The sequence below is a fragment of the Perognathus longimembris genome, chromosome 4 (assembly GCF_023159225.1).
Source record: "Perognathus longimembris pacificus isolate PPM17 chromosome 4, ASM2315922v1, whole genome shotgun sequence".
In the NCBI taxonomy this organism is placed as follows: domain Eukaryota; kingdom Metazoa; phylum Chordata; class Mammalia; order Rodentia; family Heteromyidae; genus Perognathus; species Perognathus longimembris.
Window position 1 is genome coordinate 43,718,085 of NC_063164.1, and position 26,342 is coordinate 43,744,426.

The window sequence follows — 26,342 nt, forward strand, 5'->3', positions numbered from 1 at the left end:
CTGGGTTGGTTCCAGCTTCTCGCTATGACAAATTGTGCTGCGATGAACATTGTTGTGCTGGTGGCATTACTGTGATTTTGTTTGTGGTCTTTTGGATAGATACCCAACAGTGGGGCTGCTGGGTCATAGGGGAGTTCTATATTGAGCCTTCTGAGGAATCTCCATACTGCTTGCCAGAGTGGCTGAACCAGTTGACATTCCCACCAACAATCAAGTAGGGTTCCCTTTTGGCCACATCCCCTCCAACAATTGTTATTATTAGTTTTCTTGATATATGACATTCTTGCTGGGGTGAGATGGAATCTCAATGTTGTTTTGATTTGCATTTCCTTTATGGCCAGTGATGTAGAGCATTTTTTCATATATCTATTGGCCATTCTCATTTCCTCATCAGAGAAGTTTCTTTGTAAGTCTTTAGCCCACTTGATGAGGGGGCTATTGGTTCTTTGCAGTTTTGTTTTGGAAGAAGGTAATTTTTTTAGTTCTGCATATATTTTAGAGATGAGGCCTTTGTCTGTTGAATGTCTGGTAAAGATCTTCTCTCAGTCTGTGGGCTTTCTGTTTATCTTGAGAGCTATGTCCTTTGCCGTGCAGAAGCTCTGGAGTTTGATGCAGTCCCATTTGTCCAACCTTTCTTTGATTTGTAGCCTTTCAGGGTCTTTGTTAAGGAAGTTCTGTCCTGTGCCAAGGAGCCCAAGTGTTTCTCCTACTCCTTCCTTTACTGTCTTCAGGGTGCCTGTTTTGATTTCAAGGTCTTTAATCCATTTGGAATTGATTTTGGTGCAGGGTGATATATAAGGATCTAGTTTTAATTTGTTGCATGTGTTGAGCCAGTTTTGCCAGCACCACTTGTTAAAGAGGCTATCTTTCTTCCATACTATTGTTTTAGCTCCTTTATCAAAGATTAAGTAGGCATAGTTCTGTGGGTTTAATTCTGGGTATTCAATTCTGTTTTAAAGGACATTCTTACTGGGATGAGGTGGAATCTCAATGTCGTTTTGATTTGCATTTCTTTTATGTAAAGCACTTTTTTATATGTCTCTAGGCTATTCTCATTTTCTCATCAGAGAAGTCTCTTTTTAAGTCTTTAGCCCACTTGTTGTAGGGGCTGTTGGTTCTTTGCGGTTTTGTTTTGGAGCAACTTAATTTTTTTAGTTCTGCATATATTTTAGATATGAGGCCTTTGTCTGTTGTACGGCCGGTAAAGATCTTTTCCCAGTCTGTGTGCTTTCTGCTTATCTTTCATGCTATGTTCTTTGCCCTGCAGAAGCTCTGCATTTTGATGTAGTCCCATTTGTCTATCCTTTCTTTGATTTGTAGCATTTCTGGGTCTTTTTTAAGGAAGTTTCGTCCGGTGCCAAGGAGCCCAAGTGTTTCTCCTACTCCTTTGTAGTGTTTTCAGGGTATCTGTTTTTTATTTTGAGATCTTTGATCCATTTGGAATTGATTTTGGTGCAGGGTGATATATAAGGATCTACTTTTAGTTTGTTGCAGGTGTTGAACCAGTTTTGCCAGGACCATTTGTTAAAGAGACTGTCTTTCTTCCATCCCATTTTTTTAGCTCCTTTATCAAAGATTAAGTGGGCATAGTTCTGTGGGTTTATTTCTGGGTCTTCAATTCTGTTCCATTGGTCTTCAGGCCTGTTCCAGTGCCAATATCAAGCTGTTTTTATAAGTATAGCTTTGTAATACAGCTTGAAGTTTGGTATTGTAATTCCTCCAGCACTGCTCTTTCTGCTTAGGATTCTTTTTGCTATTCAGGAGCCCCAGTGGCCTAATGGATAAGGCATTGGCCTCCTGTATGCATTTTTTAAAAAGTTTACCCTTCTAGCCAGGTGCTCGGATCTCACATCTGTAATCTAGGTACTCAGGAGATTGAGATGTAGGGATCATGGCTCAAAACCAGTCTAGGCAGGAAATTCCATGATACTCTTATCTCCAATTAAGCACCAGAAGTTGTAAGTAGAGCTGTGTGAGACTAGCATTGGACAAAAATGTCCAGTGACAGGCCTAGAAATCAAGCCCTAGGACCAGTATACACTTTAACAGTTCATTTTTTTTTAGACAAGATGTTTCCAGGGTCAAGACCCATGTTGAAGATGTGAGCCAATACATGTTGATGTTATAACCTGCCAGCTACATTTACCAAAGATAACTTTTTCCTTCAGTACTAGGGTTCTAATTCTTGTCCATGACCCAAGCTCCTTCATGGTAGTTATGGTAGTTATACATTAACTGGTTTATTTTTGGCTTTTTTTCAAATAAGGTCTTGGATTTTTTTCAATGTGCCAGCACCTCAATCCTTCTCTCCATGTCTCTTTTGCAGCTGGGATAACAGGTACCTCCCACCATGCTTATTTATGTGCTGCCTGAGTATCCTGATCTCTGCCTCATAAGTAGCTAGAATTATATGTACAAGCCCCTGGTACCTAGCCCCAAGATTTCAGAACATTTTATAGTGTTGTTACTATATATGTTCTTAAAAGTTACTCAGTACCCATTCCTAAACTATGTAAGACCACCAGTTTCTACCCCTGTATTCCAGGTATCTGATTCCCAGGATGGGGTAGAAGATAACAGAGTTTAACCAGGGCTTCTTTTTGAGTTCCCACAAGTATCAGCTGCTACTCACAGCCTTCCCCTTCATTTTCAGCACTGATGAGCTAGAACTAATTCTTTAGAAACTATTCTTTCTGTCTATACTTGAGATGGGTAACAGCCTTTGCCAAATTTGTAGCATTTTTGTTTTAGGAAGAATATGTACTTGGTAAATAATTATAATTATGTGAAGACAATTGATACATAATAAAAGTCATATTCTTTGGTCATTGGCAGACTATCTTGGGAATAGATTAAGGACTACATTTATTCTACACTATATTACTTTCAAATCTTTTTGTTGAGAGGAAGCTCTTTGATCTTATTTTTTGAAAATAAACTTTGAAGAAATGATTTATGGCAACTCTGTCAGATCTTGTCATGTGATTGCAAAGTGCTAAATAGTCTCTAAATGTTTCCAGCAAAATGTTGATATAAGTTTTCATGCTGTTAAGTAAATTAGTTAACATTTCTTCATTTACCAAATATTAGAGGAGTCATTATTTTAAGAATAGAAACCCTAATGATAATGGCTGACATTTACTAAGCATTTACTATATACCAGATACTTTAGCAAGCAGCATTTATGAATTATCTCATTAAATCTTCATAATAGCATCAAAAACTACAAATATGTTCTCATATTAAAATGGGATCAAATTACTTATTTTATGTTTGTGAGACTTGAGTAATTGAAGTAATGCATGAGATCAAATAGTGAAACGGAATCATTTTAATCGTAATTTCTAGCTTACATACAAGAGAAGTAAAATAAAAAGCTACTAAAAAACTAAACATAGTTTAAACTTAATCTGAAGTTGAACAGTTACTGGTGTGGAATAATTTGGCACAAACACTTTTGTATAATTCCAGACCACAAATCTTTTTCTCATTAAATTCTCGAATAACTTTTTTCCCCTGTCAGTACTGGCGTCTGAACTCATGGCCTTTTGCTTCCTTGGTCCCTAACCCTTTCTGTCTTAGTTACTTTCCCAAGCTTTTTACCCAGGGTTGACCTCAAACCATGATTCCAGTTACCTTTTGTATAGCTGAAATTCCTTGTTTGGGAGACCCTTCTCTTGGATGGGTTGTTGCTGTTCATCTTGCCTAGCTTTTAGCCTCCCACTTACTTCATTCACAGGGTCTGGAATTCCCCATGTATGTCTGAAACTCCTGACCCAGCACTGGGCAACCAGCTCTCCAGGTTTTCCATTATCTCCTGCAAATCCCTTTTGGCTCATACTTTTACAGACAGTAGATTTAAAAATCTATTTCTATTTAAATAGTTTATGAAAATTGATCTTTTCAAGCTCTTGTTTTAGCATGCATAGGTTATATTATCCTAAAAATTACTCAATCACTTTGTTTTAAAATTTTCTTATGTAGAGATTAATTGCAATCACTGAATTAAAAAAACATGTTCACGACACCAGGCACTGGTGTGTCACAATTGTAATCCTACTTACTCAGGAGACTAAGATTTAAGGATCATGGTTCAAAGCCAGCCTGGGTACAAAAATCTGTGAAACTGTGAGACTCTTATATCCAATTCACTACCAGAAAGCCAAAACTGAAGCTGTGGCTCAAAAGGTAGACAGCTATCCTTGCGCCAAAAGCTCAAGAACAGTACCTAGACTTACAGCAGAAGCCCTGGGATAGGCACTGCACACACACACACACACACACACACACACACACACACACACACACACACATATTCATGAAAATATTGTCTAATTTTTTATAATATACAAAATTTGGATGACCAAATGTCCTGTTAGGTCATCAAATTGGATTTTTGTGGTAAATTGTGTTTTAAGTGCTAAGTATTTAAACTGAACATGAGTAAGACAAAAACAAAAGAAAATACTTCCCGAAATCAGTAGCATATTGCCTTTTGGACATATTTTCATTTGGGAAAAGTGAGGTATTCAAGCAGCTCTGCTCCAGAGCAACTTCCAAAATGAGCAGAAATGTGTTATGTCAGTTTAGAAAAAGTAAAAATAATTAATTGGATGATTTGATGGTTGTTTTCTTCTGCCTCTGGTCACCTTGGGTGTTCTCTTGTATCTGTTTCTTTGTTATTTAAATAAATGTATTGGCGTGAATATCTCCTATCAGGTGATCCGTGATACTAATTGCTATTTTGTCAGATTCAGCTAGTAGGACTCCAGAGTTGTTTGTATTGGTAAATTGCATCTAAATTTAGAAGTCATAAGGTTTGCCTTCACTGTGATGTTAAGATGATTTTCCTTGTCAGTGTCAAAGTTAAGTGTCCATAGCTTTTCTTGTCAATAAAGTGAAATGGATGCATTTGAGTCTAAATTGACTCCTGGTAGAAAATCACCAATGCAAGCCTTTGCTGGGAAGCCGAGGACTCTTCCCAGTGCAAGGCTTTATGGTTTTTGTATTTTTTTAACCATGGTAGTTATACATTAACAGGGTAGTCTGATATTAATAGCATGTGAGAACAGTAGGGTTTATTAAAGGATGGGGTTTAAATAATTGGATTTTTTTTCTGGGGTTTGGGGTTTTATCTTGGCAACACTTTGGTTACTTTTATGTGTGGGATTTTTGTGAATCTAGAGAAATTATGGCAAGATTCTAGGTCCTTCCAGGAGTGAGTAGCATCCAATCTCTGCACTTAGAAGGGCACAGATGTGAATCTGGGCGGGGGCCCTGCTGCTCTGGGAGCCTTTGTTTGGAGAACACCCCGATTAACCCTCACCCTTCATGGTTCATTGACTCACTGATGGATCAAGTTTAAACTAGTACCTATTAGCACATTTGTTACTCACATAGGAACAGTTGGCCATTCTGCTTTATGTGGCAGGGTTTTTATACATTGGCTTGCTGAAAAAGTCTCTCCCTCAAAGTAAGAATTGAGAGCTTATCCTAGGACTGAGGGTTGAGTCACTTGCATATTATTGGTGAACCCCACCTTTATTTAAATCTTACATTATCTATTTGGGGGATGTTTACACTACTATAAAGTTATGAAAAACTGATCATCTCCACTTCAAAATCCACATTTTACAAAATCCAGCTTTTGCACTAAACAGTGTATCATAATTGGATGCAGCGAGGGAGGGGAATGTCATGACCATCTGATGCCTGGCTTCTCCCATTCTGAAGATGGTGTTCATAGTTCTTCATAATTAGTGATTTTATATAAATCCTTCCAATGGGTTATATTTCTAAATTGCCTGAGCAGGTTTTTTGTTTTGTCAAGAAAGCATGTCTGTATTTTCTCATAAAAAGTAAAGTATCTCTTTTTAAAATTTATCTAGTGACTAATTCATTGTCTTCCTCTGGTTCTGTCTATCTCTTTGTTTCTGTCATTGTCTCTGTCTCCCTGTATGTGTGCCTGTCTGTCTGTCTGTCTGTCTGTCTGTCTCTCTCTCTCTCTCTCTCTCTCTCTCACACACACACACACACACACACACACACACACACTTTTTCTCTTTTTGTGCCAGTTCTGGGACATGAACTCAAAGCCCAATGTTCTCACTGGAACTTTTTACTCAAGGTTGACACTCTACCACTTGAGTCACAGCCAATTTCTGGCTCTTTGCTACTTAATTAGAGATAAGAGTCTCATAGGTTTTTCTTCCTGGACCTGCTTTGAACTGGTTGTTTAAGAACTCTCCTTTCTTACCTCCTTTCCTAGCCTGGTTTTTAGATTTTAAATCATTTTTCTTTTTTAAAAAACCATTGTATTGCTTTTCATGAAAGATAGGTTTACAAGTTATCTGTCACTTCCAAAGGACAAAATTTGTCTTGAATTTTCTCCTCATGGTGCCATGCTCTTGGTGATTTGCTTTCTGCCTTTGCCTTCTTCTTGTGCATGTTGGTGGACACTGAGGAATGGCACTTACCACTGAAGACAGGATAAGAACATCGAGGTTGCTTTTTCCAAACAAAGTAGTATCCTTCAGACAAGGGCTGTGACTCAGGGCTTGTACCTGACTATTTGTATCTGGAAGGTGAATTGATTCCAGTTCTGAGCAAAAACGGTCATCATTTATTTTAGTGTTGCTTTATATATAATTCAGAAAAGATCTTCCTAGTTATTATAAGTGATTTCTCTGCTTTAAGTTTCTAGATTTAGAATAACAGAATTTGGATTACTTTTATTTAAGGGAAGCATAACTTAGAAGTAATAAAAGTTTTTTTGCTTTCTATGCTAAATATTTCTCCCAAAGAATTTAGAAGCCTATTTTGTGTTTGCCTTAGGTTTTTGGTTTAAAGCTTATTACAATAAATGCTACAAAATACTTAATTATTTTATATCACAACAGTTCAAAGAGAAACATGTTCTGCATTACTGTTTGTCAATGTTTAGTTCTTGGTTTTCTTGAATGCAATTGAGATTGCAGTTTTATAATTTTTCGTAGAAGTTTCATTTTATAGAGAATATTGATTTAGTATGTGTCTTTAGTGCACACCAGATGCTATTCTAAGTACTAGTTAACATAGAAAAGCATAATTGAAAACCCAGTTCGATGGGCCACTGCCATAATGTTAGGAAAGGAATAAAAAATAAATAACTATATTTCTACAGTGTCACGTAACAGTATATCCCACATGGCAATGATATAATTCTATTCCTTCCTATGGATAAAGTGTCCAGGGCAGGCTTCATAGGTTGTGAAAGTTGAATAGTAGAAATTTCATGGCCGAAGTAGCCTGTGTGGATATCTGAGGGACTTGTTCCCTGCAGAGGAAGGAAACAGGAAGTACCTAGGAAGGAGAAAGAAGTTCACAACTTTGGGCAGAGCAGGTCACAGAGCTTGCAGGGGTGGCTGAGTGTGGGTTGTAAAGGGTCCTACCAGCTATATATGTGTTTTATAATTATGCTGAGAAAAAGTGGGGAGCCATTGGGAGGTTTGAAACAGAATAATGGCCTATTTTACCTTCATATTCTAGAAGATATTCTGTTGCTAACCATGGAGCAGACAAGGTGAATGAATAGTAAGATTGGAGTAGGAGACAACATATAGCTGCTGTCATAGTGCAAGCAATGATCATGATATCAACAGGGGTAGCAGAAGAGTGATGAGAAGTGGTCAGACTCTGTGAGTTGTTTTTTTGAAGATATACCTTGTGTGAAATTGACAATATCTGACAAAGCAAGTAAAAAAAGACAAGCAATAGGTAATCTTAGATATGAGTGTGACTAAACAGCTCCTAAGAAGATAAGAATAAATGAACACGAGCTAGGTACCAGTGGCTGGGTACCAATCCTACTTACTAAGGAGGCTGAAATATCAGCATCATGGTTTGAAGCCAGTGTGGTCAAGGAACTTGTGAGACTCTTATCTTAATCAGCAAAGAGCCAGAAGTGGAGGTTATAGCTTAAACAACCCAGTGCTCACCTTAAGGACAAAAGCTCAGGAATAGTGACTAGGTCTTGAGTTTAAGCACCAGGACTAGGGGGGGTGGGGGGAAGAATAGGTGTATGTGTTGCCAACATGAAAATTTGAATCTAATTCAAAGTATTCCTGTCAAAATCTGGAACTGACAGAAGTGTCCTTTGTCAGTACTGGTAGTCAGATTCTTCAGTGGGAACAATTCATAAAAGTAGACTAGAGAGGAAAATAGATTTATGTAGTATCTGGAAAGAAGACTGTAAAATGATCATTGTTGCAGATAAAGTCATTGTTAACCTGGAACATCCAAGAAAATAAATTGAAGATCTATGATTGAAAATGTGAGAGCAAAAGCAAGGCTTAGTAGTAGAAATCAATAATTTTGATACTTGCAGTCAATAGACAGTTAGGAGATGATTCAGGGGAAAAGACATATCGATAGCAACAACACAAAGAGAAATAAATTTTAGGAAGCTTTTAAAAAAATAGTAAACTGAACCAGGCATAGTGGCTCAAGTCTGTAATCCTAGTTAGTGGGGTGTCAGAGATAAGTGAACTGCTGCTCGAGGTCCCAGCATAAAAATCTTCAAGACTCCATCTCAAACAGTGGTGTTAGCCTGTTATCCCAAATATGGGGGCAACACAATGGCTCAGCATGGTGATGTGCACCTGTCATCTTCAGCAGCATAGGAAGCAGTAGGATGAGGATCAAAGCCAGGTTAGCCTGGGCATAAAGCAAGAATCTACCTTGAAAACAGCCAGTGCTGAAAGGGACAGGAACTAGGCTGTCAGTGGTTCATTTCTGTAATCCTTGCTACTCAGGAGGCTGAGATTTGTGGATCAAAGTTGAAAGCCAGCCCAGGCAGGAAAGTCTGTGAGATGCTTAACTACTAAAAAGCTACAAATGGAGATGTGGCTCAAGTTGTAGAGTGCGAACCTTCAGCAAAAAAGCTCAGGGCCAGTGCCCAGGTACTAAGTTCAAACTCCAGGAGTCTCTCTTTCTGCTTTCTCTCTTTCTCTTTCTCTGTACCTCTCCCTCCCTCCCTCCCTCCCTCCCCTCTTCTCTCTCTCTCTCTCTCTCTCTCACACACACACAAACATACACACACACATATATGCAAATATTCAGAGGAGTGAAAATGTTGCTTACGTGGTAGAATGCCAGCCTAACAAAACACAGGTCACTGAGTTTAATATCTTATAAAAAATGAAGTGGAGGGGCTGGGAATATGGCCTAGTAGCAAGAGTGTTTGCCTCCTATACATGAAGCCCTGGGTTCAATTCCCCAGCACCACTTATACAGAAGATGGCCAGAAGTGGCACTGTGGCTCAAGTGGCAGAGAGCTAGCTTTGAGCAAAAAGAAGCCAAGGTCAGTCAGTGCTCAGGCCCTGAGTCCAAGCCCCAGGACTGGCAAAAAAAAAGAAAGAAAAGAAAAGAAATAAGAAACAGACCACTAATACGGCCAAAAAGTTTTTTCATGGTCTAAAGCACTTCTATAATTAATATGATAAAGATCATACAAAGGTAAAATAACAAATATGAAGTATCAGTTCAAGGAAAAAAAGAAATAGCTCTTGAATATCTGAAAGCTATTACCTGTCAGACACACCAGTAAAATTCCCAAGAATGCATGCTCTTCTGAGCCATTGAAAATATTTTTGCTCAGTTTTTCTACCTTTCATCTAATCAACAACATCCCATGGCAGCAATGAGTGATAGGAGATTGGAAACAATCTAAATATTCACCTCTCAGAGGGCTGGTTAATTAAATTAAAAGAGGTTGGTACATACTTCCTAAACTAGAGTGAGACAGTATTCCTATAGTGACATGAAATCATCTGTGAAATAAGTATGGTGAAAGGAAAGGTAGGAAATAGAAAAGCGTAGGGTTATTCCTATGTGAAGAGACAGATAGATACATGAAGGTGTATATACAGAATATTCATGGAAGGATTGTCAAAGTTTTACCAGTGGAGGTCTTCCAAGAAGATAACTTGACCTTCAAAAATGTTTAGAATAAAGAGATTTGAAATTGTGAACCATGTATTTGTTTTGACCTGCATGAAAATCATCGAAAGCATATATTTCTCAAAAATAGAATGTTTCCTTTGAGATCAAATGGTGGAGGCCCCATACAGATCTGACTTCAGATTCAGACACAGCCAGATGGCTGAGAGGAGAAAGGGCTTTGAAGACCCTCTGGGTCTAGGCACCATGGCTCCCAACCCTGCTTTGAGATTGGCTGTAACATTCTTTAAGCTTTGTGTTTTGGGCAAGATAATACTCCCACAGACCATTGTCCAACCATAAATACAGCAAACAATCCTGTTGCTAGGACTCTGACTTTCCTCTGACCTGACACCATTCCCTGTTCTTCTTGACTCTTGCCACCATTTTGTTTTGGCATCTAGAAGGATAGGCCACCATTAGCAAAGCATTGTCAATGGCTTTTTCCAGCTCCACTAGAGGCCCAATTCTCCTGAGATCCTACAACACCCCCTGCAGTCCACTCAAATGGGGACTTCTTTTTTCCTTCCAATCATTTCTACTACCCCGAATGCTGAGGGTGTTTTGAAATCTTTCTTCCATTGAACTGTTTATTTTTTTCTTTTGTCCCTTAAAAACCAACCGCCAGTCCATCAGACACCTCCAGCAAGCACAATATATGATCATGTATTGACTACTATGTCATTCTTTTTACTACTGGAAGACTGAAACTCCTGTCTCATGTCACTCTAATTCTATGACTTCAAGTGTTTTCATGAGCATTCTCTCAGTATTTGGTTTCCTTTCCTTCAAAGATCTTGACTTGCATTTTACTGCATCCATATAACTCATGATTCTACTGCACTAGTGCTTTATATGTAAGCCCCAGACAGGCATCATCTGCATTACCTGAACCTGTTTCAGACAGACTCCCACCTCAGACCAGTGAATCCAAAACCTATGTACGTGTAGGAGAAGATTTTAAGGAATATTCTAGTTCATGGGATCTTCTTACTATCAATAAGCATCCAGCCCTCCTAGATGCCTTTTGTCTTCTGAGCCCAACTCATCTTCTCCCTCCTAAAATCCTTCAACCCCACTGAGACTGCATCTAATTGAGTCAACCAATTTATTTATCCTTCATTTTTAGTTTACTTATGTGCTCATTTTTCCTTTTACAACCAACATTTGACTGTTCTTCAATATTTCTCTTTCAAATAGCATGTATCTAAAGCATTGAAGAATATTTTCAGCTCCACCTTTGATTTATATCTAAAGTCAAATTTTTCTTAAAAGTTCAATCATCATTTCCCATCCAGAATGTCAGAGTTATGCCTAATTTATCATTCCTTAGTCCCTACTGTCTACTTTCACACAGTAGCTAGTGAGCCTTTAAACTACCAAGGTTGCATGACTGCGCTGTTCAAAATTCACCATGTCTTTCCTCTTCCCCAAGAGCAGGCAAAAGTTCTTGATAATGGCCTCAAGGATTTGGGTAATTCCTGAATGAGAGTCATTTTTTCCTTTCCTCCCTTTCCCCTACTGTGAATTTCTTTGTTGCCAGTCCTGGGCATGGAAACTCTACCACTTGAACCACAGTGCCATTGCCAGCTTTTTTTGTTTATGTGGTACTGAGGAGTCAAACCCAAGGCTTCATGCATGCTAGGCAAGCACTCTACCACTAAGCCATATTCCTTCCCTTGGGAATTTCATTTTTGTCCTTAAAATTGACCTATATTCAACATACTTTAAGTTCTCATACTTGTTTCTGTCTTCTCAGGCTTTTCTTGCTTACAGATGGAGCCTCTTTCTAGTACTCATCTGATACATATCAGACAGGCAGTTATTTGTGAAAAATGAAGAACTAGACAAGGAAGGAGAAATGAAATGAAAGTAGTTTTCTACTTTCTTTCTCTTTTTGATAATGCCATTTTTACTGGGACTACTTCTGCTAGGGGTAGAAAGAGGGGATTCTAACAGAGACACCAAGTAAAGTAAACAATATGGATATTTCATCTGAGTCTTGGTGTGTGGGATTTAGATTTAGTATGGATACCGACAAATATGGATGCAGTAAAATACAATTTAAAATCTTGGAAAGAAAGGAAAGTAAATATTGAGAGAACACTTTAACTATTCTTAAAATGTTTTCATAAAACACTTAAAGTCATGACAAGAACAAAAGCAGAGTGACTTGAGACAGGAGTTTCAGCCCTGTCTAAATTGTAATCTTGTCCTTGATGTAATCCCAGAGTTTCCCCATTTAGCTTTTCTTGGTTATAAAACAGCAGTATAATCTTTTATGATGTTTTCTTAAAAATTTGATCCAGAACCAGGCTCTGGTGTCTCATCCCTGAAATCCTAGCTGCTCAGGAGGCTGAGATCTGAAAATTGTGGTTCAAAGCCAGTCCAGGCAGAATAGTCCCTGTGAGACTCTTATCTCCAATTAACTACCAGAAAACTGGAAATAGTACTGTGCAAAAAGAGCTCAAGGGCAGCACCCTGGACCTGAGTTCATGTCCCATGACTGACAAAAAAAAATCCAGAATCACTCATTGCATTTAGTTGTCACCCTTTTAGTGTCCTCTAAAGAGAATCATGACTCATGAGAAAGGACAGAAGCTGACAGAGTGTAAATATTTGCACCAAATTGTCACTGTGAGGTTTTGTCACCCACTAGTTGCTTATTGCCCAAGTTAGTTACTGTTCTCATCCCTAAAAGTAATGTTTTTTCTACTCTATAATGTTTTGTATATAGATTAGTTGTTATTCTAAAAGATTTTCAGTTTTTTTTCTTTGTTTCGTGTCAATACTATCTGTGGAGTTGGGTGTTTAAAAGACTTTGATGCAGTGAAGTATACACTCATTATACTATAGTACAGCATATATAGTTCACTATATATATGCACATGTATATATAGCAAATCTCTATCTATCTATCTATCAATCTATCATGCTTAATATAGTGCAATGTGCTTCTGTCATCATGTCACTGAATCACCCCCAGGATATTAGATCTCCATCAGAGTAATGTTCAAGTTGATAAAGAATAAGTAACAGAGTTACATGGTAGGAACCAGGAATAGAGAAGAGAGAGGGAGAAATTCAGTTGCTTAGGAAGACCTCCTGGAAGGACATGGTATATGAAAACAAAAGTAGAATTTGATAAAATAAGAGGATGAGAGTAAAGGGAAGAGAAAATCCTGTGAATAAAGAAGTCCAGGCAGCCTTGGTATTTGGCAATAGTGCAGTGTCTAGACACAGTGGAAGTTGAAATGAAATGTCACAATTCGCTGTACTTAAAGTCATTTCATGTTTTTCTTATGCTTCTGCATAGTTTTAGGGATGGGAAGTCTAGGCAGTACCACCGGCCTGAGGGATGAAGTATAAGGAAGGGAGGAATTATGGGAGGTGAAAACAGCATGATCCAGAAGCTGCACTCAAATACTCCCTTCTCCTGGTGACATTTTTCAGATCCCTAATAAGACTAGCCACTCTCCTCTAGTCCATGTCCCTGAGTTTCACGCCTCTCTGCTAACAAGTTTGTGGTGGCAGCTGCTGCTTGTGTTGTAGATTCATCTCCCTTCCTTAAACCAACTATGAACCACATTGTAATAGTGTGATCCTTCTTGTGGGACTCAGCAGGAACGCTCAGTGTGTCTTGAATATTTGTGTGGAAGAGGAGAGGAGAGGGGTTGAGATGGGGGGGAAGAGGACTCTGAGTGCCCTTTGAGAGGATTGGGCTGTCTCTGCAGCAGTGAGCTATGTCAGCTTTGGAAAAGTGAAGCTCTGATTGGAGCTGTGGGGCTGGAGCAGGCAGCCCAAGGGAGAGCCAGGGCACAGGTGCAGAACTCAGAACCAGAGGATGACAGAAGAAAGATGGAAGGCTGGGAAGCAAGTATCACCACCATGTGAATCTAGAAGCTCATTCAAATGTAAGAACTGGAAAGAAGGAAGCACTAGGCAGGGCTTGAAGTTTCAAGACTGAGCGACTGGGAGACTGACAAAGATTTCTTATTACAGTAGAGACAGTGGGAAGTCCCTAGGGACATACAAGTTAGGACGTGACCCTATTTATTCCTTATCCCTAACTCTCCCTGAATTCCAAACAATATGTCCTATTAAAAGATGTTTATTGCCTGTCACTGGTGGCTCATGCTGCCTATAATCCTAGCTACTCACGGAGACCAAGATCAGAGGACTGCATTTCATAAAGCCAGTCCAATCAGGAAAGTTTATGAGACTTCAATTGACCAGCAAAAAGTAGAGCTGTGGCTCAAGTGATAGAAGACTAGCCTTCAGTGAAAAAGCTAGGGGAGAGCACCCAGGCCCTGAATTCAAGCCCTGGTATAGGTACAATTTTTTTTTAACAAAAGGCATTTATTACATCAAATATATAATGAGAAATAAAGTAGTGTCTCTATTTGAGAAAGAAAATAGTGACTTGGGTGTAATGGACACTTCATTTATCTTTCGTAATGGGTTTATTAAGAACAGATGTTAATAACTGCTTTTGTAACCTTGAAATGTGCTCTTCTGGGAGCAGCTTACCATAAAAGAAACGGTTGTCAGCTTTCTTTTGGCTCTGGCCCTTCCTAACAACAGAAAATTTGCTTTGCACCTGCTCCAACTGCGTTTTCAGTGATAAGCATCCTGCAAGCCCAGAAAATTGTAGTATCAAATCTCAGCCCCAACTGGGAGGCAACGCTGTCATTGGCTCCCTGCAGAGAGGCCTTGCTTTCCCAGATCCCTAGAGAAGAGTTCTTTCTCCCCCAGCCCCCTTTTCTGTCTTGAACTCTGACCTAAACCCTCTTTTTAGTAGCAGCATGTATTGCTTTGGGTGCTGGCAGAGACCCACCCGGCTTGCTGGTGCTGCCCTGGGAAAAGCAGCAGGTCAGGCCGTTGGAGCCCCGAGGTCAGTGAAGGACCTAGTTCCAGTAACGAGCATTTTTATCTTCTGAGAAGCAATGTGCCTTTCTATTTGTCACAACTCATCACTTTTCTCCAGGAACACAGGCAAAAGTAATGTTTGATAGATCATCTGTGAGTAAGTCAATATATGTAAGTGTGGCCTGATAATTACAAAGTTATTTCCTATAAACCTTTCTTCCTAAGTGAAATGGTTTATTATTCCTTTGTTTTTTAAAATTTTTATATCTCATGATTTTTTTCAAGATAAACAAATCTATTTTCTGAACAAATTTTCTCAATGCTTGTATGAATTTTGAAGAAATAGCAAATAGATCTTACACATGAGTATAGCTTTCTGATGGATTCTTGTGTCATTTTCAGGTGAAAACTGACCAATTAACAAGATGTTTTAATTTTTCTTATTTCTTTCTCAGGTTTTCCAAACAGGCCCAAGTCACTGAAAATACTCCTCAATCCCCAGAGCCACAAAAAAGAAGCTGTCCACATTTATTATGAGAAGGTCGAGCCTCTGCTGAAGCTCGCTGGAGTAAGCACTGATGTAACCAGTAAGTTAGCTTCAGTAGAGAATTTACCATTTATAAAATGTAAGAAAGGCAGTAAGGTAACCCAAATCTGTTCTTACTACCAATTGGTCAATCTACCTGCAATAATTAAAACTGTGTTTTCTTAACCTACTACAGCCAGCTCCAATTTCTTAACCTACTACAGCCAGCTCCAATTTATTTTGTTTTCTTTCATTGTTCTGTTTTTATTAAAATATTATGCTTTCTCTTTAGATCTTTTCCAGATGTTAACAATTACCAGTTATGAAATTAAATGACACTGTATTATCTGATATATTTAAGGAAGTGCGTATTTTTTTTACACATTTCAGCTATGGTGCAGCAATTGACTTCCCCCCCCACCCCCCCCACCCCCGCCCCAAAGTTAATGTCTTTCCATGGAATCCTTCTTCTTCAGGTTGTTTTTTGTTCTGACTCTGACCCCTGCTGGTTAGGTCAAAGCTAAGCATTTAACTGCTGGTTTTAGCTTAGTGCTAAGGAAAATAGAAATTTACTGATGTTAAATTAATAGAAAGATTAGTATTTATCTTTTTAGGCTTATACAATTTGGTGACCGGATTCCTGTTTAACTTGAGATTTATTTTCTTAAGTCTAGAGATTGGAAAAGGTTGATATTAATTTTATTTCTATTTTGCTCTGATACAGTGGAAATTTGCAATAAATTTCAATCCATGAGGAACATTGTATAATAAGATTACTCAGGAGAAAAGTTTAAAGTACAGTTGGAATTTCCTGGATGCATTTCTAAGCTTGTGGGTAGGATTTAAGTGAACTGGACTGGCTCAACTAAAACCTGCAGAGTTGAGTCTGGCAATTTAAATAAATCCATTGCAGAACAGTCCTGGAAGGATTGAGGCCAAAGGGAGTTCCTAACAAAGGGGAAGCTTTGTGGGAAAAGCAGACACCTGCTACAGTAGAAGTTAAAGAGAAATTCCCATGAAAAGAGGAAGTGAGTATGATAGCGCATGTCTATAACCCCAGCATCTGGGAGATTGACAAAGGAAGATGGAGGATTTGAGACCAGCTTGAGATATATATATAGAGAACTCAAGAGCAGTTTCTGAAATGTACTATGTCTGCAGAGAAAAAGCTTCTACTTGTATTCTTGACTTTCAACTTGTTTAGATATGATTCATAAAGGAAAGAGAAATCATGCTGCTAGTGATGATTTTCAAATGGTTGGAGGAAAAATTTGAGATTCATATTGGGATGTGATGACTAAATATTGAGTAAATTTATTTGCAAGCATTTTATCATTTTTTCATATGTGAACACTACAAAGCAGTTTATATTACAATATATCATTCAGTCCTGCAACCTTATTGGATCCAGGCATGGGGTGCCCATTTTGGGCCTAGCTATTTTGGGGGTTGAGGCAGGAGAATTCTTTGAGCCCAAGAGTTTGAGGCCAGGCTGGGCAATATGGTTAAAACCTCCGATCAAACACACAAACACTCTCTTGATGAATGCTTGCTCTGGGCTAAACACTGTCAAATGGAAGGAGAATAATCTGTTGTACCCATCCTTGGGTAACTTCCAAGTTATTAGGATTCAAATACTAAATATTGAAATTTTGGTATATGTAATTATAGTGTCTCAGAGTAGTATTAATTTTGATGGGAGAAAAGCATGAGAGCTGGAGAGTTTTTTAGCAGTAAAGAAGGGAAAAAATGAGGCAGGGAAGGCAAGGTAGCAGACATATATTAGTGGAGTGTGTATTTCATAACTTGTGTTTGCTTCTCAGTTTTGACTTTGTATTAAATCTGGTCTTTCCATCCTCATAAAATACATGCAAGTGAAGGGAGCCCTTTTTATTCATAACTAGGTGTGTGTATGAGTGTGTGTGTGTGTGTGTGTGTGCGTGCATGCATATGTGTGTGTATGAGAGAGAGACAGACAGACAGAGGAAGACTGAATGTGCTTGAATCTGAAAAGGCATAAAATAGGCATTAAAATTATTTGACTATGCCAGTGTAAACAGCACTTGTACCCAACATGAAACAATTATTTCCTGAATGACCTAGACCCTTTCAGGGAACTGAGGGTAGGCTCCCTGCTTCTGAGGACTGAAGATGCCTGAGCTCCCTCTGGATTCTGTTGAGATAGGAATACGGCAATGTGCCTTCTAGGAAGACTCTTCCAAATGCATCCCATAGGAAGCCTGAGTAGAAACGAAAGGTGAGGCTTAGTGCCACAATCAGCACTGGCTCTATCATGTGTGTGGCTATCTAGTAGATGGGTAATTTTATTTTTTATTTAATCAAATTATTGCAGTCTGGTTTAGCAAAGATGACTCCATCAGTAGAATTAAGACTACAAAAGAAGAGAGAAAAATGGGAAAAAAGGAGACCAGTGCAGGAGGCTCAAGCCAAAGTCACAGAAAAGAATGATGACAGGACGGTACTTTGCCTCATGCAACAATTGTATTGGGGTGTAAAGTATGTACCAGCCTGAGTGATTTCTAGGTTTGTAAGTATGATTTAATATTCAAACACAATAACAAAATTTTTGTTTAACATAATTAGGATATTACACAAGGCAAATATAAAACTTACATTTGTATTTATACAGAATGACTAATTATTAGCTGCCTAACACTCCTCCTACAGGCAAAATGATAAAATTACATCTCATTGCTTATAAAATGATTATATTATGTCTAATGGCTAAATATTATGTTAAATGATCCCCGTTTTGTATTAGAGACTGAATTCCTGCTCACCTTACCATGATATTTTGTAACATTACTTTGTGTGGCAGAAGTTGTGCAATAAAAATTCATATTTTAGCAATGACAAATATGAATTTTTGTTATTACACAACTTCATGAAAATGAAAACCATAGTAATTATCACTGTTGAATTGGTTCATCCTTTGTCCCACTGTTTCTGTGATTTCCCCTTCACTTCCCCCAAATCAAATAAATGTATATCCAAAACAAAGGATACAGAAATCAACAACAGTGACAATGGGGAATAAACCAAAGGGAAAAAAATAAAGGAAGAAGAAATAACTGCAAATAGTACATTAAAAAATCCTCTTGTTTCCAAAAAAAATAATTCAACTCATACTTTATTTTAAAGAAAAATATATAGAACCATGCAAAAGACGTTTCCTACATATCTATTGTTTAACATGCAATTTACATATTGATAAGTCCAAAAAGAATACGAGTTACACGAATTCTGTGTGGTAACTCATTAGAAAACAGTTCTACATAAATTTAAGGCGGAATTGAAAAATTATACCTTGATGCATGCATTATAAAGTAGTCTTTTACATTGTCTTTGTGTTGTTACTGTTTTTAGAAGCACTGGGGCTTCAGCTCTGGACCTAAAATTGGCTGGGCAATATAATTGGCATTGTATTTTTTAAGTGATGTCTCCCCAATCTCTTTTTGCTTTCAGTTATTTTTCAGATGAAGTTCTGAGTTTTTTCCTTGGAATGCCAACATATGGCATGCAAGTAGCAGAGATTGCACATATTCACTACCATGCATGCTTTGTTGTTGCTGAGATGTGGCCGTGCTTACATTTTTGCCAGGATTGGCCTCCAACCATAATCCTCCTGATCACTGCTTCTTAAGTAGCTGAGATTACAGGCGTAAGCCCCTATAAATGACTCATAAATTTCTTTTTGAAACAAACCTCATTACATTAATAAAACTTTATTTCTTTCATTTTGGCTTGCACTGATTCCTTCTGAATACAGATCATTCTCTTGTGAAATACTTGAGGTAATTTTTTATTGCAGATAACGTGTGTGTGTGTGTGCGTGTGTGTGTGTGTGTGTGTTTAAAATTTTTTCCTTTCCATTTCTTGGACATGACACTTGTCATTACTGGTCTTGCCCTGCAGAAATCTAAGCAATTTCATGAAACTGATTCATGAGCTAAAAAGGAAAAAAAGAGAGAAAAGGAATCTGTGTCACAAAAAGTGTTTGTAGCATTAGGCATTACTCTTTTCACTTTTACCAACATTTTAATTAAGATCTTCATGGTAAGGGCTCATGGGGGGGGTGGAAGAGGGAGAGGGAGAGAGAGAGAGAGAGAGAGAGAGAGAGAGAGAGAGAGAGAGAGAGAGAGAGAGAGAGAGAGAGAGAGAGAATGATTCTGAGTGAAGGGCTGTTTTCATTATCCTGTAACTGATTGTAAGTATTTATGGCCAATCTGTTTCAAACACTCACATGTGATTTAGTGGGGTGGAAACATTCTTGGAGATAAGAGGAGTCACCACTGTGTTTTATGCATGGAAGTTATATGATTAAATGTGTTTGAAAAAGTCTTTCTGACTACAGTGGAACAGGAATTCTATAGACTGTCCTCTGTACAGAAGCTTTTTTTTTTTTTTTTTAATCTGTGGTTGTGGGATGTGAACTCAGGGTCTGGGCTCTGCCCCTGTGCCTCTTTTTGCTCAAGGCTAGCTTTCTACCACTTGTGCTATGACCATTTACTGTTTTTGAGTGGTTAATTGGAGATAAGAGTCTCATGGGGACTTTTCTGCCCAGGCTGGCTTTGAACCATGATCCTCGGATCTCAGCCTTCTGAGTAGCTAGGACTACAGTCATGAGCCACTGGTGCCCAGCTGTACAGCAGCTTTTTAGTCTGATACAATCCCATCTTTCCTATTTGCTGAGCCCCTGGAATTATACTTAGGAAGTTCCTGCCTATGCCAGCATGTTCTAATGTTTCTCTTGCTTCTTCCTCTAGTCATTTCAAGGTTTCTGATCTTACACTGTTGTCTTTGATCCATCTTGAATTGATAGTAACTAGTACAATGTGATAGACAGGGATCCAGTTTCAGCCTTCAGCATACAGATGTCTGCTTTTCCCTCTATTTGTTGAGGAGGTTATCTTTTGTTGAACATATATATTTTGGCTCCTTTGTTAAAAAGTCATATGATGTAAGTAGATCAGTAGTGAGCTGCAAAGTCTAAAATTGTGATACCTTTGACCAATCATTTCTATCCCTTTGTTCCAGAGCAGTAAATTTTAGTCATCATGCACAATGTCCATTATAATTGCTGTTTTTGGGTGGGCTGCAGTAGTATATAGTCAAATATCACTTCAAGACCAAAGAAAATATAACTATTTTAATTTTACCTAAGTAAAAATATCAATGGCAATAATATAAATTTAAAGTCAATTGTGTACTGGAATAAATGAGCTTTACCAAGTAAACTTTGATACATAACCATAGCTTTATAAACTGATTATCAACATAAATATTTATATACTTATCTTTAATTATATATATATGTATATACATGTAAGACTTTTTTAGTTTTTCATTTTAAGGTTGCAATTGCTTATGGTTATAAATGAATGATTAGTAGTTCTCTTTTATGAGAACTGATCCTTGTAACTTCACTACTACTTGTATTACTTCCATTACATCTGATTAGAATTTAAAATGGAAGAGCTTGAGGCTTCATGTGAATGCTAACACCATTTTGAATAACCTATAGGAGAATTACAGTGTAACACTGCTAGAGCAGCATGATTCTCTTAAACACCAAGACTAATAATTTTTAACACTATCTAGAAATGTGGTAGGAAAAGCTTGGACCATGCTGGCACCAGGCACAGACAGGCATGAAAGATTAATGTAATCTTGCATATAATGATGCACATTCTTACACAAAAAAATCCATCTGCAGTGTCATGTCAGTCAGCAGAAATCCTTGATGAGTGGATACAGCTGGGCTGTCTCTTCTGGCAGAGATGCCCCAGAAAATGCTAAATGTGCTTGTGATGGTTGGTGCCATCTGCAGTGTGCCCGTTTATCCCATCTTCACTGGCATTTTCAGCACTGCATCAGACATCAGTGACCGTGGAGCCAGCGATACGGTGTGACAGATTCATTTCCTTGGAGGATCCAGGCTCTGGTGGGCTGGTAGTCCACCCTCCCGGTGGGGTTTGGGTCCCTTCTCATTAGTGTTGGCTATACTTTGTATTTTCACATCCAACACATCCTTTTTAAGTCTAGCAGTTCCAGATACACATTCTTCTGGTATGTAAATCTCATACTAACCTTTCTACTAATTTATTCATGTAAGGTTGCCAAAGTGATTTAACATTGACGGTTCGATGCCAGCTAATATGCTGTATTTTCAAAATACTCCTGCTCCTAAGCTTCTGATTTAAAGGGAATGAATCTTAGTTAGGGAACACAGAACAGACAGGAACCAAGATAAATTCTCTAAGCACTATGTGTTGGATATCCTAAAATGACTTATAGAGTTGGAACAAATGTATGCCCCTCTTTTACATAAAAATATTAAATCTAATGCTTAATCTTCTTTGCTATGATTAAAATATAAATATTCAGGAATAAATATTGTTTTATGACATGGCCATATGGTAATTATATTATCTTGCCAAACCAAGTTACAAAGTATTGATCATTATTTAAACATTTCACTTTTGTCTGTTTGTTTTTGATAGTCACAGAATATGAAGGGCACGCTGCATCTCTGCTTAATGAATGTGAACTCCAGGGATTTGATGGGTAGGTTATATTATTAATCTGTGTCTTATATCTTATGCCATGAAATGTTTTTGTAACCTTTTAGTCACATATTTTGGAACTATGATTTTTAAATACTTATGATGTATGTAATCATGTTTGACTTTCTGCATATCTATGTAAAAACAGTGAATATAATATGGCATGATCATCCACTTCTCAGAATGTGGCAAAACAAACAAACAAACAAAATCCAGAAGTAGAGCTGTGGCTCAAGTACTAGAATTATCCTTGAATGAAAAGGCTCAGATCTGGAGTTCAAGTCCCAGGACCCAAACAAAAACAGAGAAACAAAACTCGAGAACATGCAGAGCAGAGCAAAGGATTAGCAGGGGAAGAAGTGCAGGTCACAGTTGAGTGGACAGTAAGGTTGTGTATCTTCATCTTGCTTTTGCAAAGTGCTTTTCCTCCTTCAATGACCAGAGTAGTTACAAGTCATTCCTCCCCAGAGGAATGTGTGCTCCCAATGGAAGTGATTAATAAAAGAATGCAAGGTAGCATGCTCCTGGGGCCTGACCCCAAAGACAATATCCCCTCTACAGCATGAGATTCATTCTTTCACAGGATCCTGCTGCTCCTGCAGACCCAAAGGAATCAGGCATGAAGTAATCAATATCAACTGGAAAAATAAACCTGACTGGTTCTTTACAAAGAGTCCCCTTGTTCTGGTGCCAGTTCTGGAAACCAGTCAAGGTCAATTGGTCTATGCGTCTACAATCATTTGTGAGTACCTGGATGAGGCATATCATGGGAGAAAACCTGTATGAGAAAGCATGTCAAAGGATGATGTTTGAGTTCATTTCTGAAGTACCACTTTGACATTAATCTTTATAAATGGGCAAAATAAAGAACATTAGTCTAAGAATTGAAGAAAGAATTCACTAAGTTAGATGAGGTTTTAACTAGCAAAAAGACAACTTTTGGGGGTGGAAGTTCGGTCTCCATGATTAGCTTCCTCATCTGGCCCTGGTTTGAATGTCTGGAACTCACTGCAACTAGCCAAGCGTGTCTCCCACATTCCAGACCTTAAGCTGTGGATGACAGCTGCAAGTAAAGATCTTCATTGATGGGGAGAGCTATCCAGCCTTTGGGGCCTGTGACTTTGGATTCTGAAGGCAACAAAAACCAGAGTGGAGCTATGTCTGACAGTTTCTATTATTGACAGGAACAATACCATGATTTTAATTTTTACCAACAACTCCCAATATCTTCTCTGATTTGACATCCTGTAAAAATAGGGTCTCCACAATATACTCACATTTTACGTTTTATTATATAGTCTTTGCTGTAACCCCTTTTCCCCCCACCCCAATTATATCTGATGAAAAATATTGACTGGGATACTTTGTGGTCATTTTAAGAAATAAATGTCTGTCAAGTTAAAAAAAGAAAAGAAAAAGGAGTTATCTAAAGACAATAGACTGCCTTATACCCAATGTGTGTATACTTGCTTTTCTAATTTGGAATGTTTTTCTTTACCATGTATCAAGCACATTAATGAGACATATTATCTTGATTATATTTCATAACTATGCTCTGTTCCTCTTGTGAAATTAATTGTAAGATTTAAAACTATCCAGTAGCTTTTGCTCTGGATTGCTGTGATAGGTATTTTGTAACAATAAATGTTACATTCAGAAAGAATAAAATACACCATTCTTTTTCCTGCCAGTCTGGGGCTTGAATTCAAGGCATGGGCACTGTCCTTTTTGCTCAAGGCCAGCATCCTAACACTTCAGCCACAGCACTACGTCTTGCTTTTTGGGTGGTTAGTAGGAGATGAGTCTCACAGACTTTCCTTCTTTGACAAGCTTTGAAGTACAATCCTCAGACCTGTCTTCTGATTAGCTATGATTATGGGCATGAGCTGTAAAAGATGCTTATTTGAATAGTCTCTTAATTTTGTGACTCTCAACTAAGTGTGTTATTTATAGTAGGCACTGAGAACTGTTGATTATGATACAATGTTGGAATTTCAGATATTATTCACTGGTAAGTAAACCTGAATAACAAGGCAAGTGATATACATTTCATTGCCATTAAAAAAGTTAAGTGAGATGATTTGCTAATGTCCTACACTGATGTCTAAAAGTAAAACATAAACCTTTTAAGGAGATTACTTTTTGTGTCAATGAATATATGAGAGCTTAAAAAGGTAGTATGTGAATTATTTTTCTCATATACCACTAGGCTGGTGGCAAAAAAAGAATTGAAAAGGATTTTTCTATACTTTTACCAAAGTAAATGGCTTTTGTCATCCTCAAGAACTTGCAGAAGAACTTTTGTATCTGGACTGGCTTAAAACTTTGATTCTTCAATTAGTACATGTTTAGGCTAGTCATAGCAGAAGATTCCAATAGTCCAATAGCTATGCCCTTGTGAACACATAAGATGATGCTAAGTGAAATGAACTCCACATTATGGAAACAAGTGTTATATCATTGTAATTATTTTCAACATGCCATGTGAAACCGTACCTTTTTTGTTTCTCTCGTATTCCCTTCCTGTGGTTGTACCCCCGCTACCACTATATCTCATCTGAGTACCCTGGATACTGTATATACTGGTAATAGAACTAGGGAAGGGAAAGGGAATATCAAAATTGAGAGAAAAAGGATAAAAAGACAAATGATTACAAAAGGAATGATTACAAAACCATTTTGTGTAAACCAACTGTACAACTTATGGGGAGAGAGGAGAATGAGGAGGGGGAGGCAGGAGAAAAATGAGGCAGGAGGTAACAAGTTTAACAAGAAATGTACTCACTGCCTTACATATGAAACTGTAACCCTTCTGTACTTCACTTTGATAATAAAGGAAAAAAATTAAACAAACAAACAAAACCGTGATTCTCTGATTTCAGACTCCTGAGTAGCTAGGATTGTAGGAGTGATTCAGCAGCACCTAGCTTAGAGTTACTTTTTATTTATTTTTTAATTTTCTTTAGGTAGTTGTAAGAAGGAGTTTCCATTCAAAAGAGAAGTTTATGAATACAGTGCCTCTTCATCAATATCACCACTTTTAATATTCACTCCCACCCCACCATTCCCCTTCCTTTTCTTAATTTTAGGTTATATATTGATTTTTTGCCACTTAACAAAGAAATTTATGTATACAATGCATTTTGATCTGTACCATCCCTTTAACATCGTCACCTTCCCCCCTCCTACCTATCCATTCCCTTATTTTTCTCAGGCAATGCATTATTGCCTGCATTCTACTCATTTCCCCCACTCATCTTTTTTCCCCTGTCCTCTTGCACCCAAGCAGTTATAAATGAATTAACTGAAGTGTAGTAGAATTTATGGAGAACATGACTAGTATTCTTTAGAAAGATTTAATCAAAGCCCAACAAAATGAGTAGTAGGAAATGAATACTTGTGAGGTGGGGGCTAAGAGGACATGGGTGGAGTAATTCTTAAGTGTGATTAATTAGCTTATTATAAAAAGCTGATTTCTTTTCCCCTCTTGTAGTCCAATCTCTTAGGATGTTTTATTGTTTTTGAAGACATTCCTTATGTTTAATAGCTATGCTTAGACATGATCTTAATGATCTAGTAGTTGTTGACATAAATAAATGTATTCCTTCCTAATTCACTCAAACTCTGTCAGGTCTCACAGATTGTTTATACTGATTTTAGAAAAAAAGTAAGCCATGCTGAATAGTGTGGTATGTAAAGCCAAATTGTCCTGTTTCAAATCCTGGTTCTGTCCCTTGTAAGGATGTTCTACATCTTTCTGTAGTAGCTGCCATGTCTGTTTCTAGCCTCCTAGTCTGTGAATTGGAGCTACTACTCCCTATTGTACCAGCTATTGCTCAAATTAAATGAGCTCAGGCATGAGCAGTGTCCAGAACAATGTGAGATATGTATATATCTTTTTATATATTTTTATGTATAATATATAAAATATATATTATTTTATATATTTTATATATATATTTTTTTTTTTTGGCCAGTCCCGGGGCTTGGACTCAGGGCCTGAGCACCGTCCCTGGCTTCTTTTTGCTCAAGGCTAGCACTCTGCCACTTGAGCCACAGCACCACTTCTGGCCGTTTTCTGTATATGTGGTGCTGGGGAATTGAACCCAGGGCCTCATGTATACGAGGCAAGCACTCTTGCCACTAGGCCATATCCCCAGCCCTATAGTCATACTCTCTAGGTAATACTAACAATAATTATTTACTAAGTACAACTTTGTTATAATTATCATTCACATTCACTTAAAAATATTAACATAGAATCTGTTATGTCAAAATGCACAGGTTTATATAGAAGAGAATTCTCATAGAAAGGCTTTGTCTTCTAAGTCCAGCAATAGATTCATGTATATATGGTGTTATATCTGGAATCAAGGGTCCAA

The 26,342-nt window shown here is 37.8% G+C and overlaps 1 protein-coding gene across 3 annotated transcripts in view; it reads left to right on the forward strand.

Moving 5' to 3' along the window:
* Positions 1–26,342, forward strand: part of Cerkl (ceramide kinase like) — an 86,301-nt gene that overhangs the window by 39,693 nt on the left and 20,266 nt on the right. The window contains exons 3-4 of one of the 3 annotated variants that reach the window (XM_048345143.1): positions 15,303–15,434; positions 21,898–21,961. The exons of 1 other annotated variant lie outside the window; for it this stretch is intronic. In XM_048345143.1, the coding sequence (XP_048201100.1) occupies positions 15,303–15,434; positions 21,898–21,961 (196 nt within the window). The remainder of the gene's footprint in view (positions 1–15,302; positions 15,435–21,897; positions 21,962–26,342) is intronic. One more of the 3 variants, XM_048345144.1, reaches the window with a different exon arrangement.